Source organism: Danio aesculapii, chromosome 3, assembly GCF_903798145.1.
Source record: "Danio aesculapii chromosome 3, fDanAes4.1, whole genome shotgun sequence".
Taxonomy (NCBI): domain Eukaryota; kingdom Metazoa; phylum Chordata; class Actinopteri; order Cypriniformes; family Danionidae; genus Danio; species Danio aesculapii.
Genome location: NC_079437.1, coordinates 62,268,387 through 62,284,135, shown reverse-complemented (window position 1 = coordinate 62,284,135; position 15,749 = coordinate 62,268,387). Strand labels below are relative to the sequence as shown.

The following is a 15,749-nucleotide window of genomic DNA, read 5'->3' as shown; positions in this document are numbered from 1 at the left end:
TGCATAGTTATGAATGTGAAAAGTGAAAGTCGTGACATTTGGCCAAGCATGATAACACAAGAGTGTTTCCATTATTATATTAATCATACCTATTAAGCACCCCCCCCCCCCCCACACACACACACACACACACTTAGTGAGAATCACGCGACCGTCACCACCCCCACTTAGCTAAATGAGCACCTGCCCATTTAAGAGTCTGTGAATGGCACTGCAGAACAACGTCTGTCGCTGAATCCGAGGAGTGAGGTTTACTTGATCACCAACTGGCTTCTATTACATAAGGGCAAATATAAATGACCAAAAGATCATTTACTTATTTTACTCATACTCATTTTATTACTTATAATGTCCAAGACAGTGATATTAATATTAAATGCTACTTTTGTGCCTTTATTAGCTTTTTTCTCGTCTATTTACTGGGTAAAAAATCTTAAATTATTCCATCTCCACCTGCTGGTGGAAGAGCAGCTGGCGATCTTCAATCTGCAATCTATTGCTTTTCCTGCAGTTCCCGGATGTAATGTTGAATTTTAACAGTCGAATTTGAGCCACTGAATTTATGGAAGCGAAAATTTGAACTAAAATAAAATGAACTGAAAATTACCTTTTGAATATTATACATCGTATTTTTAAAGGGTATTGAATATTTTGTAAGTGAATCCTGGAAATTGAAAATGAATTATTGAATTTATAAGTACGAAAACATGTTTGAAATATTTTTAGTTGAACTATTCACAGCTTAAATAAACAGCTATGTTAAATTTCAGGACCTAAAAATACAAACCCTGCAATTCAAGTCATTAAAATGCAAGAACTTGTTAATACGGTGTATTATTTTTTTCAGTTTGTGCGATTCAACAAGCTATTTAATTCAATACTTTTGGCATTGATTTTGTTCCATAGATTGATCAATTACCTCTGATTTATGTAAATATCTGAGATATATTAAGATCCCCCAACGAGCTAATAGAAGCAAATGGGATCATTTACAAATAGTGTTTTAATATTGTAAAACTGAACTCTCACTCTGCTGAAATCAAAACATTCATCAAGTTTGTATTCTACTCAAAAAATAAATGTAGTATACCAGAATCTTAAACTTGAAAATAAAGAAACTTTATTACTAGGGCTCCGTTTACACTGCCAGTTAAATTCGACCTTATTCCGATTATTTGCTCATATATGATACAGTCGGATCGGTTCTGTGACCGCGTAAACCCGAAATAACTGCATGCATTCGGATAATCAGAGATCAGTTTCAGGCCTCCTTCAAATGTGGAAATAAATCACATCTAAATTAGATACGTGACAATGCGACTACCATGTAAACAGGCAGATCGGATTTATTGTGGCATTCCATTTTGTACGTCATTGAACTTGCGACAATGTGGTACTTCTCCGTGGTTTAATGACGTAGAATTAAGAGCATCTGTGGAGACGCCGATGCGGTAAACAACAACAACAAAGGAAACATGGAGGAGAAAAGTGGTCAGTGGCCAACGGCAGAAGTTACTTGCCTTCATGCCCTGTGGGGAGATGAGTCAGTGGAGGACACCATATATAAACCATAGGCGCAAGCTGCGATGACAGTCCTTTCCCTCCTCCTCCGCCTCGAAGTCATTTTAAAGGTGGGCGAACTTCGCATATTTCACAGAGCTAACATCAAGACAATTTCTACCTGGCAGGTGTGACGCATGTCGTGCTAGAACCCACCTTTATACATGCGCGACACTGTAAAATATATATGGCTAGTGTGAACACATGAATCGGAAATGGGTCACAATTAAAAGAACGTGTAAATGGACAGGCAAAAAAATCTGTTATAGGCAACAAATCGGAATTGGGCATCAAGACCTGACAGTGTAAACGGGGCCTAAAGAAGCAAATACACAGGACAAATGAATAGGCTTTCCACAGCAAATAAAAAAACACTGTAAAGATTTGACGTGCCGCAGAGGTGCTGTTAGCTAGATGTTTATGAAACTTCTCTCAGCCGCCATCATTGTGTTTAGCGGTACACGCGAGCAGCAGTGTGAATCCTCTGGTGCCGATTCAATTCCCTAGCTGTAATAAAAGTCTTCTCACACTCAAAGCACATATGCTCTCTTACTCCAGTGTGGATCTTCATGTGTTGATTAAGGTTTGATAACTGGCTAAAGCTCTTCCCGCACTGGGTGCACGTGAATGGTTTCTCTCCAGTGTGGATCATCATGTGTTTATTAAGGGATGATGAGTGGTTGAAACTCTTCCCACACTGAGTGCATGTGAAAAGTTTCTCTCCAGTGTGGATCAGCATATGTAGATTAAGGTTTGATGATTGGCTAAAGCTCTTCCCGCACTGAGTGCAGGTGAATGGTCTCTCTCCAGTGTGGATCATCATGTGTAGATTAAGGTTTGATGATTGGCTAAAGCTCTTCCCGCACTGAGTGCACGTGAATGGTTTCTCTCCAGTGTGGATCAGCATGTGTTTACTAAGGTTTGATGATTGGCCGAAACTCTTCCCACACTGAGTGCATGTGAATGGTTTCTCTCCAGTGTGGATCTTTATGTGTTTATTAAGGGATGATGATTGGCTGAAACTCTTCCCACACTGAGTGCATGTGTATGGTTTCTCTCCGGTGTGGATCCTCATGTGAATCTTAAGATTGGCTTTTCCTTCACAACACTGTCCACACTGAGTGCAGGTAAAACAATTCTTGTTTTTCTTTTTCGAAATACCATCAGTCTGTAAAGGATTTTCCTCAACTTTGACATGATGTTCCTCCTCTTTAATCTCCTCATTCTCTTCAATGAGGTCTGAAATAAAAAAGTTATAGAAACTCTCATCAAGAGCTGAAGAGAAAAGACACTGAAAACACTGGCTATACAAACTGTGACTTTTAAGTGGATTCTCACATAATTGACCCGAAGTCATTTTGTCATCAAAGTACAATATCTGCACAATGTGTTACTTGTGTTACATTTAAATTTGTTTGATTATCTGAAACATTAGGTTAGCTATGTTGTCGGGGGCTTATGCCCCTGGTAGGATCTCCCAAGGCAAAAAGGTTTTAGGTGACAGGTCAGACTAAGTGCGGTTCAAAAACCTCTTATGAGTACGATAACCCCAGGGGCTGTTACGTCGCCCGGTATGGCGCAGCCAGGGCCCTGCATTGGAGCCAGACCTGGGGTTGGGGCTCATATGAGAGCGCCTGGTGGCCGGATTTTATCCTATGGAACCCAGCCGGGCTTAGCCCGAAGGAGCAACGTGGGACCATCCTCCTGCAGGCCGTAAAGGGCTGGTGCATTGTGTAATGGGTGGTGGTCGAAATTTGGGACCACGACAACCCCCATCGTCAGGCACAGAAACTGGCTCTTGGGACATGGAATGTCACCTCACTGGGAAGGAAGTAGCCCGAGCTTGTGCGGGAGGTGGAATGGTACTGACTAAAGATAGTTGAGCTCACCTCCACGCACAGCTTGGGCTCTAAAACTCGACTTCTTGAGAAGGGTTTCTACTCTGGAGTTGCTCAATGTGAGATGCGGGGGGTTGGTGTGGGCTTGCTTATAGCTCCCCAACTTAGCCACCATGTGTTGGGAGTTTTCCCCTGTGAACGACAGGGTCGCCTTCCTGTGCCTTCGGGTCAGGGATAGGTCTCTCATTGTGGTATGTGCCTATGGGCCAAACACCAGTATAGAGTACCCGGCCTTCTTGGAGTCCTTGGGAGGAGTGCTAGAAGTGCTCAGACTGAGGACTCCGTTGTTCTACTAGGGGACTTCAATGCCCACGTGGGTAATGAAAATAATACGTGGAGATGCGTGATTGGAAGGATTGGCCTCCCTGATCTGAATCCGAGTGCTAGTTTGTTATTGGAATTCTGTGCTAATCAGTTTCTCCATAACAAACACCATGTTAAACATAAGGGTGTTCATCAGTGCACATGGCACCAGGACACCCTAGGGCAGAGGTCAATGATTGACTTTGTGGTTGCATCATCTGATCTCAGACCGTATGTCTTAGGTAAATAGATTGGCAGAGCTGTAAACTGATCACCACTGGGGTGAATTGGATCCACTGGCTAGGGGGAAAGCTGGACAGACCTGGCAGGCCCAAGCATATTGTGAGGGTTCTCTGGGAACATCTGGCTAAACCTCAAGTCAGAGGGGGTCTGGATCGGGGACCACAGGATTTCATCTCTGTTATTCGCAGACGATGTTGTTCTGTTGGCTTCATCGAGCATGTACCTTCAGCATGCACTGGGGCCATTTGCTGCTGAGTGTGACGTGGCTGGGATAAGAATCAGCCCCTCCAAGTCCGAGGCCAAAAAAGGTGGTTTGCGATCCCCAGGTTAGAGGAAAGTCCTTACCCCAGGTGAAGTTCAAGCAACTTGAGGATTTGTTCACGAGTGAGGGAAGGATGGAGTGTGAGATTGACAGGCAGATTGTTGCAGCGGTTGATGCAGTCGATGTACCTGTCCATTGTGGTAAAGAAGGAGCTGAGGCAAAAGGCAAAGCTCTCGATTTACCAGTCAATCTACAACCCTTCTCTCACCTATGGTCACGAGCTTTGGGTCATGACCGAAAGGACAAGATCTAATAAAAATATATTAATCAATAATAAACACCAACCTATTTGTTGTTCAGTGTCTTCATGTTTAATTCTGCAGGGTTCTGGATCACTCATGTTCTCGCTGTCCTTCAATAGACTCTTCACTGGAGCCTGATGGGAATATTCCAGTGTTTATAGCTGAACTGGAGGAGGAGGAGCTTCACTGGAGGAGGAGGGGCTTCACTGGTGGAGGAGGGGCAGATCTGCCAATATAAACAATACTTAAGTTATTTTCTTCTTTTAATTAACATATCCGGTTCATTTTATGTATTCATGTTTTAATGCCGTATTAGCAACATTGACCATATAATGGCTAAATACACTTGTATTAAATATTCAATATATAATTGACAATCATAAGTGTTTCTGAAACATCATTAATCAGTTAAAAACACACAAATAACAGCAACACTGATAAAGTCTTATAAGCTCTTTCAGTCTGATCAATGATAAATATTGTAAAATTCCTCCAGAAAACACATTTTTAAACATTTGCCTTCAAATATTTCCTGAATAAAAACATTCTCTAATATCATTTAAACATATACATTCTGTTCAAATATGTTTTACCATCAAAATATTCTCACACAAGTTACACATAGGTTTCTCTTCCCTGTTCAATAAATGTGTGTGTAAGTCTTGAGTGGCCGATTCTACATCTCATGTGTGCAGCGTGATCATGTCTCTGATTGCTTACATTTAACTCTCAATACTTTAATAAATTAATTATTAAGTGTTTTATATTATTATACTAATCCCACATTCTGTTTTACTGGTAAATAAAGTGTTTGCAATAAAGTTAAAGGTTATACATTTATAAAATAAAAGTTATAACATACATGTTGTAATAAAAATGTTATAAAAGCAGAAATTTACACATTTAATGTTCTCTATAAATGTTTTTAAAACATTACACCCTTTGGCAATTATTATAAATCTTTTGTATGTATGAATGTTGTGTAGACTATGGAATAGGGTTTGATTTTAAGAATTGTTATGGATTTATTTCTCTTCAAAGGTTACCCAAGCAGATGTTAAGTTAAAATGCTCAATATTGAATATTAAAGAGTATTTAAGCACTCTTAGGTCTACTTCTCATATGCAGAATAGTCAATATGTATAATAACCCAGCATCAAATGTAGTAACCCATATTTTGTCAGCTGCTACAGGCCTCTCCAGTCTTACATTTCTACGCTGTAGCAAATGTGTTTGTTGGGAAGTTGTTTACAACATACCTCTGAAACAAGCACTTAGTGAATGAATGAGATGGAGACACAAATGAAAGGTGCCCAGATAACCCGTGAGTAACGCATTACACAAGTGTTTACAGCGTAGCATCGAGCTAAAAACAAGAGAGTATATTAGCATTGAGCACATATGTTAAAGCAGTTCAACCCGCAAGATAATTGCAGCAAATCTGCGAACGCTACAAAGGTCAGATATAATACACTTACTTTGAATAGACGCACAACACCCGTAACAGAAGTGGAGTTAAAGGAATTCAACAGCAAACAGCAAAGCTCTGCACTCTCCGCTCTCCGCCTCAGACTGAGCGCCGGGGGAGGGAGATTTGCCTGCACGCTGAGCAGCGAAAGCCGATTGGCTGCCTGTATGGAAACCTTTGTGGTCAGATTCATTATTTGTCTTTTTCAAAATAATATACCATAGTTTTTGTGGTATACAGTCATTTGCTTTTGAGAGTGTACTTATTATGAAGTATTTGTGTCCAATTTTCTTACAAAATGCTTATATCCAAAACATTTGTGTGTATTTTCTTGCTTAATCTTTGAAATTAGATGCTTCTTATTATAAATTTATTAATTTATTAATTTTCTCTTTTATTATTATCTTGTTTTGCTGTTTTTTAAAGGAAAAACTCACTTAATTTTGACTCATTATTTCTGAAAACAAGACAATATTTTCTGCTTGTCTAGAAAAAGCTTCTTGATTTAAGAATATTTGGATATTTAGACTAGAAACCAGACAAAAACTCTAAGTGAGAAACCTTTTTTGCAGCGCAGCAGTTAAAATAAATCAGTGACGGCTGTTACAATGCATTAGTTATGCTAGACATGAAGGGGTAGTTCACACAAAAGTGAAACCTGTCACCATTTGACCATGGTGCTGTATGTCGGCGCACTTAACCACTAGGCTATTGGCGCCGACAGAAACAGGTGAGATGTTAAGGCAAGGGGGTGATATAAGAGCACGAGAGAGTTCAACACACGATGCATTACAGGAGATCAATCAAAACACACTTTATTGAATGTGAATGCTCTGAACATCATTGGAGTATGGGGAAACGGGGAATGCTCCAGCAGTCTTTGAGTTTATAAATCAGAGTCGGCCTGAAAATAAATACGATTAATGACAGGAATAATGTCCTCATGAGTCCTCATTTGCCGTATTTGTGCTTCCTCATGTAGGATGCGATGGATGAGGCGATCTCGGAGGACTTCTTGTTCTGTCCGTAATACTCCAGAAACTGGCCGTCGGGTCCCACCAGATACATGATGATGGTGTGATCCACCTGCAGGAAAACAAACATGAGTACACTGAGGACAGGCTCGGGGGACTAGTGGACAACTTTATTAAACAATTTTGCTACTAGCATGAATTAACATGTTGTTAACATGTCTAACGATATACTAGCAAGGATTAGCATGATTTATGGTATGTTTTTAGCATGATCAGCACACCGTTTGTGAATTAATATACTGATAACATGTTGCTAACATGAGTTGTGGTAATGGTTACAGCCATTTTATTGACAGACGCTTAAGGTGTTTGGCCAATCACGGTGCACTGGAATCACAGCACATCGTGTCAGCCAATCACACCTCACCTGATCGACCAGTCACAGCGAACTGGATTGAGCAATAACAGCACACTGGGTCGGCCAATCACAGCACACTGGGTTGGCCAATCACAGCACACTGGGTTGGCCAATTACAGCACACTGGGTTGGCAAATCACAGCACACTGGGTCGGCCAATCACAGCAAACTTGGTTAGCCAATCACAGCCCACTGGGTCGGCCAATCACAGCAAACTGGGTCAGCCAATCACAGCACACTGGGTCGGCCATTCACAGCAAACTGGGTCAGCCAATCACAGCACTGTGATCAAATGGCACTGGGTCGGCCAATCACAGCAAACTTGGTTAGCCAATCACAGCACACTGGGTCGGCCAATCACAGCACACTGGGTCGGCCAATCACAGCACACAGGGTCAGCCAACCACAGCACTCTGGGTCGGCCAATCACAGTGCACTGTGATCAAAGAGCACTGGGTTGGCCAATCACGGCACACTTGGTCAGCCAATCACAGCAAACTGGGTCGGCCAATCACAGCAAACTGGGTCGGCCAATCACATCGCTCTGGTTTAGCCAATCACAGTGCACTGGGTGGGCTAATCACATTGCTCTGGGTCGGCTAATCCCAGAAAACTGGGTCAGCCAATCACAACACACTGGGTCGGCCAATCACAGCACAGTGCAACAGCCAATCACAGCGCACTGGGTCAGTCAATCACAGCCCACTGTAACGACCAATAAAAGTGCACTGGGTCAGCCAATCACAGCACACTGGGTCAGCCAATCACAGCACACTGGGTCGGCCTATCACAGCGCACTGCAACAGCCAATCACAGTGCACTGGGTCATCAATCATACCACACTGCAATGGCCAATAAAAGTGCACTGGGTCAGCCAATCACAGCACACTTGGTCAGCCAATCACAGCACACTGGGTCGGCCTATCACAGCGCACTGCAACAGCCAATCACAGTGCACTGGGTCATCAATCATAGCACACTGCAATGGCCAATAAAAGTGCACTGGGTTGGCCAATCACATTGCTCTAGGTTGGCTAATCACAGTGCACTGCAACAGCCAATAAAAGTGCCCTGAGTCAGCCAATCACAGCAAACTGGGTCTGCCAATTACAGAGCACTAGACAGTAAACACTCACGATGTAGTCGTTGTCTTCGTCTTTAGGGCCCTGACTGTAGTAAACTCTGTAGGCTCGGGACACCTGCTCAATCTGGGCCGTCGTGCCGGTCAGACCGATGAGCTTGGGGGAGAAATCTGCATGTGGAACACAAACATGATGAGGAAATCACACGTCTCAATCACATCAAAATCACAGCACATGGACAGTAACACAGATGGTCCTGCTCACCTTTAACATAAGCGGCCAGCGCTTCAGGTGTGTCTCTCTCAGGGTCAATGCTGATCAGGACTGGAGTCACGTCTGGGAGAGTGTCAATGCTATCTGCACACAAACAACAGTCTTTTGTTTTGGTGGGGCAGCCGTAAGAACTGCGCAACTCAACCCTGAGCTTTTCGTGAGTTTAGAAATATGCTAATACATTACCGATCTCATCGACGGCCTGGATCATTTTCTCCAGCTCATCAGGGCAGATGTCTGGACAGTGTGTGAAGCCGAAGTAGATCAGCAGCCACCGGCCGAGGAAATCCTCACTCCTGCTGGGTTTATTATTGTGGTCGAGGAGTGAAAACGGGCCTCCGAGAGCTGGCTTCCCTATCGACTTTGTTCTTTCTTTCTCAAACACTACAACAGCAGAAGCACATCAGTGACGCCGCCATCATTCAGTGTGGAGATTTACACTAAATAAGCAGGCAAGATCAGTGGGTGCATCCCAAATCCCTTACTAATGCACTATATTATGACATTTTATAGTTTAAATAGTGCAAATAGTTCCCATTGAAAATTTTAAAGGGGAGGAGCTTATGATAAAGGGGAGGGGCAGCTGGTTAAGAGGAGGAGCTAATGATGAAGGGGAGGAGCTATTATTGATGAAGGGGAGAAGCTGTGCTGTTGATGACAGGGAGGAGCAACTGGGGAAAGGAAGGGGCTGATTATGAAAGGGAGGAGCTAATGGTGAAGGGGAGGGGCTATTTATGAAAGGGAGGAGCTGCTGGTTAAGAGGAGGAGCTAATGATGAAGGTGAGGAGCTATTATTGATGAAGAGGAGAAGCTATTGACGAAAGGGAGGAGCAGCTGGGGAAAGGAAGGGGCTGATTATGAAAGGGAGGAGCTGATAGTAAAGGGGTGTGGCTAATTATGAAAGGGAGGAGCTAATGATGAAGGAGAGGGGCAAGCTATTATTGATGAAAGGGAGGAGCTGCTGGTTAAGGGGAGGAGCTATTATTGATAAAAGGGAGAAGCTGTTGACGAAAGGGAGGAGCAGCTGGATACGGGGAGGAGCTGATTATAAAGGGGAGGAGCTACTAATTAAGGGGAGGAGCTGATGATAAAGGAGTGGGCTATTATTGATTAAGGGAGAAGCTGCTGCTGAAGGGGGGGATATTGATGTAGGGGAGGAATTGCTGATTAAGAGGAGGAGCTATTGATGAAAGGGAGGAGCTGATGATGAAGGGGAGGGGCTAATGTTGATGAAGGTGAGGAACTGATGTTAAGCGGAGGGGCTATTGATTAAGGGGAGAAGCGACTGATAAAGGGGAGGGGCCGATTATGGAGGGGAGGAGTTACAGGTGAGGGGGAGGGGTTATTATTGATAAATGGAGGAGCTGCAGATGAAGGAGAGGATCTGATGATGGAAAGCAGGAGCCGATTATGAAGAGGAGGGGGTAATAATAAAGGGGAGGGGCTATTATTGATGAAGGGGAGGAGCTGATGGTGATGGGTAGGGATGCTGGTGGAAAGGAGGAGCTTTTGGTAAAGAGGAGGGGCTGATGGGGAAGGGAAGGAGCTACTGATGAAGGGGAGGAGTTATTATTGATGAAGGGGAGGAGCTGCAGATGAAAGAGAAGAGCTGATGATGGAAAGCAGGAGCTGATTATGAAAAGGAGGGGGTACTTATAAAGGGGAGGGGCAATTATTGATGAGGGGGAGGTGCTGATGGTGATGGGTAGGGGCTGCCGGTGAAGAGGAGGAGTTTATGATGAAGAGGAGGGGCTGCTGATAAAGGGGAGAGGCTAAAATTAATGAAGGGGAGGGGCTGATGTTAAGTGGAGGGGCTATTAAATAGCAAAGCTACTGATAAAGGGGAGGGGCTGATGGTGAAAGAAAAGCTACTGATGAAGGGGAGGGGCTAAATATGGATTAATCTATTTATTTTGGATTTGAAAGCTAAATTCTCCTAAGTAAGTGATTATGTCGCCTCCCGGTGGTCAATATGATTGTTGATAGCTACTATTTGAAAGTTTGGTCTTTAGAATCACAAATTTGGCAACCGTTAAAGCTGTGAACAAGTGTATAGTTCATCATTTGGGATGCAGCTATTGTTGTGCAGGTTAATCATCTACGTATGATGTTCAGATGCATGAATCCTCATCCTTACATTCCTCTTTTTCCCTCTTGAAGTATTTCATTGCTAGAAGCAGACCACCTCCCAGCGCAAATGTGACAGCAAGAGATTTCCATGACACTGGCTGTGGAAAACACAAAATAATACTATTTATAAGCTTTAAATTATTAGTAATTCACAAAAAATCCAAAACATATCTGTTAGGTGTCCAATTTTGACACAAAGGTAATAAGTAAGGCATAAAGTACGTCCAGGCAGTTGTTATTGCAGATTACTGTGCTGCTGTCTGAAATGCTTGATTCTGATTAGTCAGTCGTTACATTCCAAGGTTATCCTGTTATTCCCAGATAACAACTGCTGAATAACACCGTCAGTGAATATGTTCACATATTTATCTGCTTGTCTATCACGCTGCTGTTTTAGACTGTCTCCATCTAGTGTCTGAATAATGCGCAGGTTAGTGTATACTCCATCAGCTGTTTTAGTCTGTTCGTCTCCATTTAGTGTCTGAATAATGCGCAGGTTAGTGTATACTCCATCAGCTGTTTTAGTCTGTCTCCATCTAGTGTCTGAATAATGCGCAGGTTAGTGTATACTCCATCAGCTGTTTTAGTCTGTTCGTCTCCATTTAGTGTCTGAATAATGCGCAGGTTAGTGTATACTCCATCAGCTGTTTTAGTCTGTTCGTCTCCATTTAGTGTCTGAATAATGCGCAGGTTAGTGTATACTCCATCAGCTGTTTTAGTCTGTTCGTCTCCATCTAGTGTCTGAATAATGCTCAGGTTAGTGTATACTCCATCAGCTGTTTTAGTCTGTTCGTCTCCATTTAGTGTCTGAATAATGCGCAGGTTAGTGTATACTCCATCAGCTGTTTTAGTCTGTCTCCATCTAGTGTCTGAATAATGCACAGGTTAGTGTATACTCCATCAGCTATTTTAGTCTGTCTCCATCTAGTGTCTGAATAATGCACAGGTTAGTGTATACTCCATCAGCTGTTTTAGTCTGTTCGTCTCCATCTAGTGTCTGAATAATGCGCAGGTTAGTGTATACTCCATCAGCTGTTTTAGTCTGTTTGTCTCCATCTAGTGTCTGAATAATGCTCAGGTTAGTGTATACTCCATCAGCTGTTTTAGTCTGTTTGTCTCCATCTAGTGTCTGAATAATGCTCAGGTTAGTGTATACTCCATCAGCTGTTTTAGTCTGTCTCCATCTAGTGTCTGAATAATGCTCAGGTTAGTGTATACTCCATCAGCTGTTTTAGTCTGTTCGTCTCCATTTAGTGTCTGAATAATGCGCAGGTTAGTGTATACTCCATCAGCTGTTTTAGTCTGTCTCCATCTAGTGTCTGAATAATGCTCAGGTTAGTGTATACTCCATCAGCTGTTTTAGTCTGTTCGTCTCCATTTAGTGTCTGAATAATGCGCAGGTTAGTGTATACTATATCATACTATATCAGCTGTTTTATTCTGGCAGCTTCGTGTTTAATTAAAGAATTAATAATCTATTACAGCCCAGAACAATGTTTTCTGTCATTGAAGCTTGAAATGAAATCAGCTGAATGGAGCACACAGTAAATTATGTATTATTCATTCACAAGACGACTCCAAACATTTAAAAACAGTGAACTTTAGAGTGTCGTGACTGACCAATCAGAATCAAGCATTCAATAATAAATATTAAAGAATAAATTATATATAGTTTTCTTATTAACTAAATGCAGCTCTTGTGAACACGAGGGAATGTTTGGATTCAAAGTCAGTGTGAAATCAAAATGTGCAATGCTCACTTTGCTAGTGCACATTGTAATTCTTAAAGTGAACAATTACTCTGTGCAAGTTAATCCACTGTTTTAGTCAATCTTCAGTCTGAGTGTCTGCTTCTGGGTTTGGATTGGCTCCTTCTCTGATGATGTCAGTTTGATGCTTCAGTAACAATATTCTTAACCACACCACATCCCCCATCTTTTTTATTATCCACACCTCTCTTATTCTTAGCCACGCCCCTGTTACTGTAAGTTCGCTACAAGCCCCGCCCCTCACTCAATATTCAGTTTCAGTTGGAAGTTCATCATCATAATAAAATGAAAGTCTCAGCAACTTCTGGTTTACGCAGACTCAATCATATTAATATCAGTAGCCGGCCTGGTGAAAGCGGTGGACCTTTTGCAGTTATTCACCTCACTTCTATTTCATTATGAGATGTAAATACTGAATTTAGGTGTCATGTTAAGCACTATTTTTAGCTGGATTAGCTTGTCGGATGGTCATCATAACCACACTTTTTGATATACCAAAAATATTTCCTAAATATTTAGAATAAAGAAACATGACAAGCTTTTTCAATAGGTTATTTGTACTGTTTATGATGGTGTAGCAGTGAAAATAGGACAAGTGAGCTCATGTATGAGACAAATTCTGGACCTTTGGCTACAGGCCTGTATTAATAATATGTGGAATAAAGGAGCTGTGATGAGCCTTACTCCAGTCCTCCGGCTGCTGGGTTTGTCACCGCTGGATGATGGAGGTGGAGGAAGAGTGGAAAGTGTTCGCATGTTCAGAACAGACAGACATGGAGCCGTCCGACACCGCCATAACTGAAGAAGAGGAGGAAGAATAAGAAGAAGAAGACGGTTATATATACAGTCGAAGTCAGAGTTATTCACCCGCCTGTGAATTTGTATTCATTCTCAAATATTCCCCAGATGATGTTGAACAGAGTCAGAAATTTCTCACAGTATTTCCTCTAATATTTGTTCTTCTGGAGAAAGTCTTAATTGTTTTATTTCAGCTAGAATAAAAGCAGTTTTTAATTGTTTTAAAGCCATTTTAAGCTCAATATTATTAGCCCCCTTCAGCAATATTAGTGTTGGATTGTCTCCAGAATAAACCACTGTTATACAGCGTACAGTATAGCACTTTTCCTACATAACATGCAACTCAAAGTGCTTCACAAGCATAAAAAATATTAAAAACAACATTAATATTATATAAAACAACATTATTATTATGTAAAACAACAATATTATTATATAAAACAACATTACTGTTATATTACTGATAATCCCTGTTTCGTTTTTGACGCAAATACATTAAATAATAGTGAAAGTCGTCTGGAAATAAATCACAGTAATTATTCCTCCTCCACATATAAATCCTTAGATGTGCTGTATTATTGTTTTTACTATTATTGTAATAAGTGAATGACCTGTAAAACACTTTAATTATTAATAATAATAATACATTTTAGTACAGTATAGCACTAAAAGTATAGTATAGTCAAATATAGCATTTTCCCTACATAACATGCAACTCAAAGTGCTTTACAAGCATAAACAAATATTATAAACAACATTATTATTATATTAAGCATTCTATAATAACATTTATTACTGTTAATAACATATAATAACCCTCTTTTCGTTTTTGACACAAATACATAAATAATAGCGGATGTCATGTGGAAATAAATCACAGTAATTATTCCTCCTCCACATAAAAATCCTTAGATGTGCTGTATTATTATTATTATTAATATTACTGTCATAAGTGATGACCTACCTGTGTGCTGTTATATGAGCGCACTGCACATGCGCGCGCAGCTCTTCCCGCATCACCGCGCAGACTCAGAACACCATTACATGAGTTACTGACACACGCTAAACTGAACATCTGACATCTTACACTCTTTAAACCCAAAACTGCTGCTAAACTCATGGTGCTAACAGTCAGCACATCAGCTACGCGGAAGTGACCGTCTGAGTCTCGCATACAAACGACTGATCCAGAACCAGCTGTTAGGATATATGACCGCGAATATTAACGGTCACACTGACACGAGCTGATCTGAGACCCGTTTGATGATGCGAAATAAAGAGCGGAAGTGACGCAGGGAGAGATGACTTCTTCGCGTTGTGTATAATATTGAATATTGCTGACATCTAGCGCTAGCATTGGTGTTGTTAATAGGAGAATACATGTTCAAAAAGAAAACATTTAGTTTAAGAGAGTTTGTCTTTATCTCGAGTTAAGTCTGGCTCAAAAAACAGACAGCAAAAGCACTAATCATTTTTATGCAGAGGTCATACCAGTTAATATCATTCATTCATTCATTCATTCATTCATTCATTCATTCATTCATTCATTCATTCATTCATTCATTCATTCGTTTGTTTGTTCATTTATTCATTCGTTCATTTATTCATTCATTCATATATTCAATCATTCATTCATTTATTCAATGATTCATTCATTCGTTCATTCGTTATTTATTCATTCATTCGTTATTCGGTCATTCGTTCATTCATTTATCAATTTGTTCATTTCTTAATTTATAAATTAATTCATTCATTTATTAATTCGTTTGTTCATACATTCATTCATTTGTTTGTTCATTTATTGATTAGCTCATTCATTAATTAGTTCATTCATTCAGTAAATAACTCTTTCAATAGTTCATGCATTCCTTAAATCATTCATTTATTCATTAAATCATTCCTTCAATCAATCATTCATTTATTTATTTGTTCCTTTGTTCGTTCATTTATTAATTCATTCATTCATAGATTCATTTGTTCATTCATTTATTAAATGAACAAGCAAATGAATTAATGAACAAACGAATTAATAAATGAACAAATTAACGAACAAATGAATGAATAAATGAATTAATTAATTTATAAATGAACAAATGAACAAATTGATAAATGAATGAACGAATGACTGAATAACTGAATGAACGAATGAATGAATAAATGAATGAACGAGTGATGGAATAAATGAATGAACCAATAATAATTAAATGAACAAATAAATGAATGAACGAATGAATGAATGAATAAATGAATGATTAAGTTAATAAACAAA

General features: G+C 40.5%; 2 protein-coding genes across 2 annotated transcripts in view; both read right to left on the bottom strand.

Moving 5' to 3' along the window:
* The window catches only part of LOC130220617 (zinc finger protein 721-like), a 44,337-nt gene extending 38,198 nt beyond the window's left edge, over positions 1 to 6,139 (bottom strand). Inside the window, exons 1-3 of the mRNA XM_056452838.1 lie at positions 5,828 to 6,139; positions 4,612 to 4,794; positions 2,017 to 2,799 (exon numbers count right to left, since the gene is read on the bottom strand). Coding sequence (XP_056308813.1) covers positions 2,017 to 2,799; positions 4,612 to 4,666 — 838 coding nt within the window. The 5' untranslated portion in view covers positions 4,667 to 4,794; positions 5,828 to 6,139. The remainder of the gene's footprint in view (positions 1 to 2,016; positions 2,800 to 4,611; positions 4,795 to 5,827) is intronic.
* Positions 6,140 to 6,835: 696 nt separating this feature from the next.
* LOC130221815 (protein SCO1 homolog, mitochondrial) lies at positions 6,836 to 14,737 on the bottom strand. The gene is made up of 7 exons (XM_056454411.1): positions 14,445 to 14,737; positions 13,367 to 13,480; positions 10,921 to 11,011; positions 8,970 to 9,167; positions 8,775 to 8,867; positions 8,565 to 8,680; positions 6,836 to 7,122 (listed from the first exon to the last, which is right to left on the bottom strand). Exons 1-7 carry the CDS (start codon positions 14,652 to 14,654, stop codon positions 6,988 to 6,990), a joined length of 957 nt encoding a protein of 318 aa, XP_056310386.1. The 5' UTR covers positions 14,655 to 14,737; the 3' UTR covers positions 6,836 to 6,987.
* Positions 14,738 to 15,749: the final 1,012 nt, after the last annotated feature.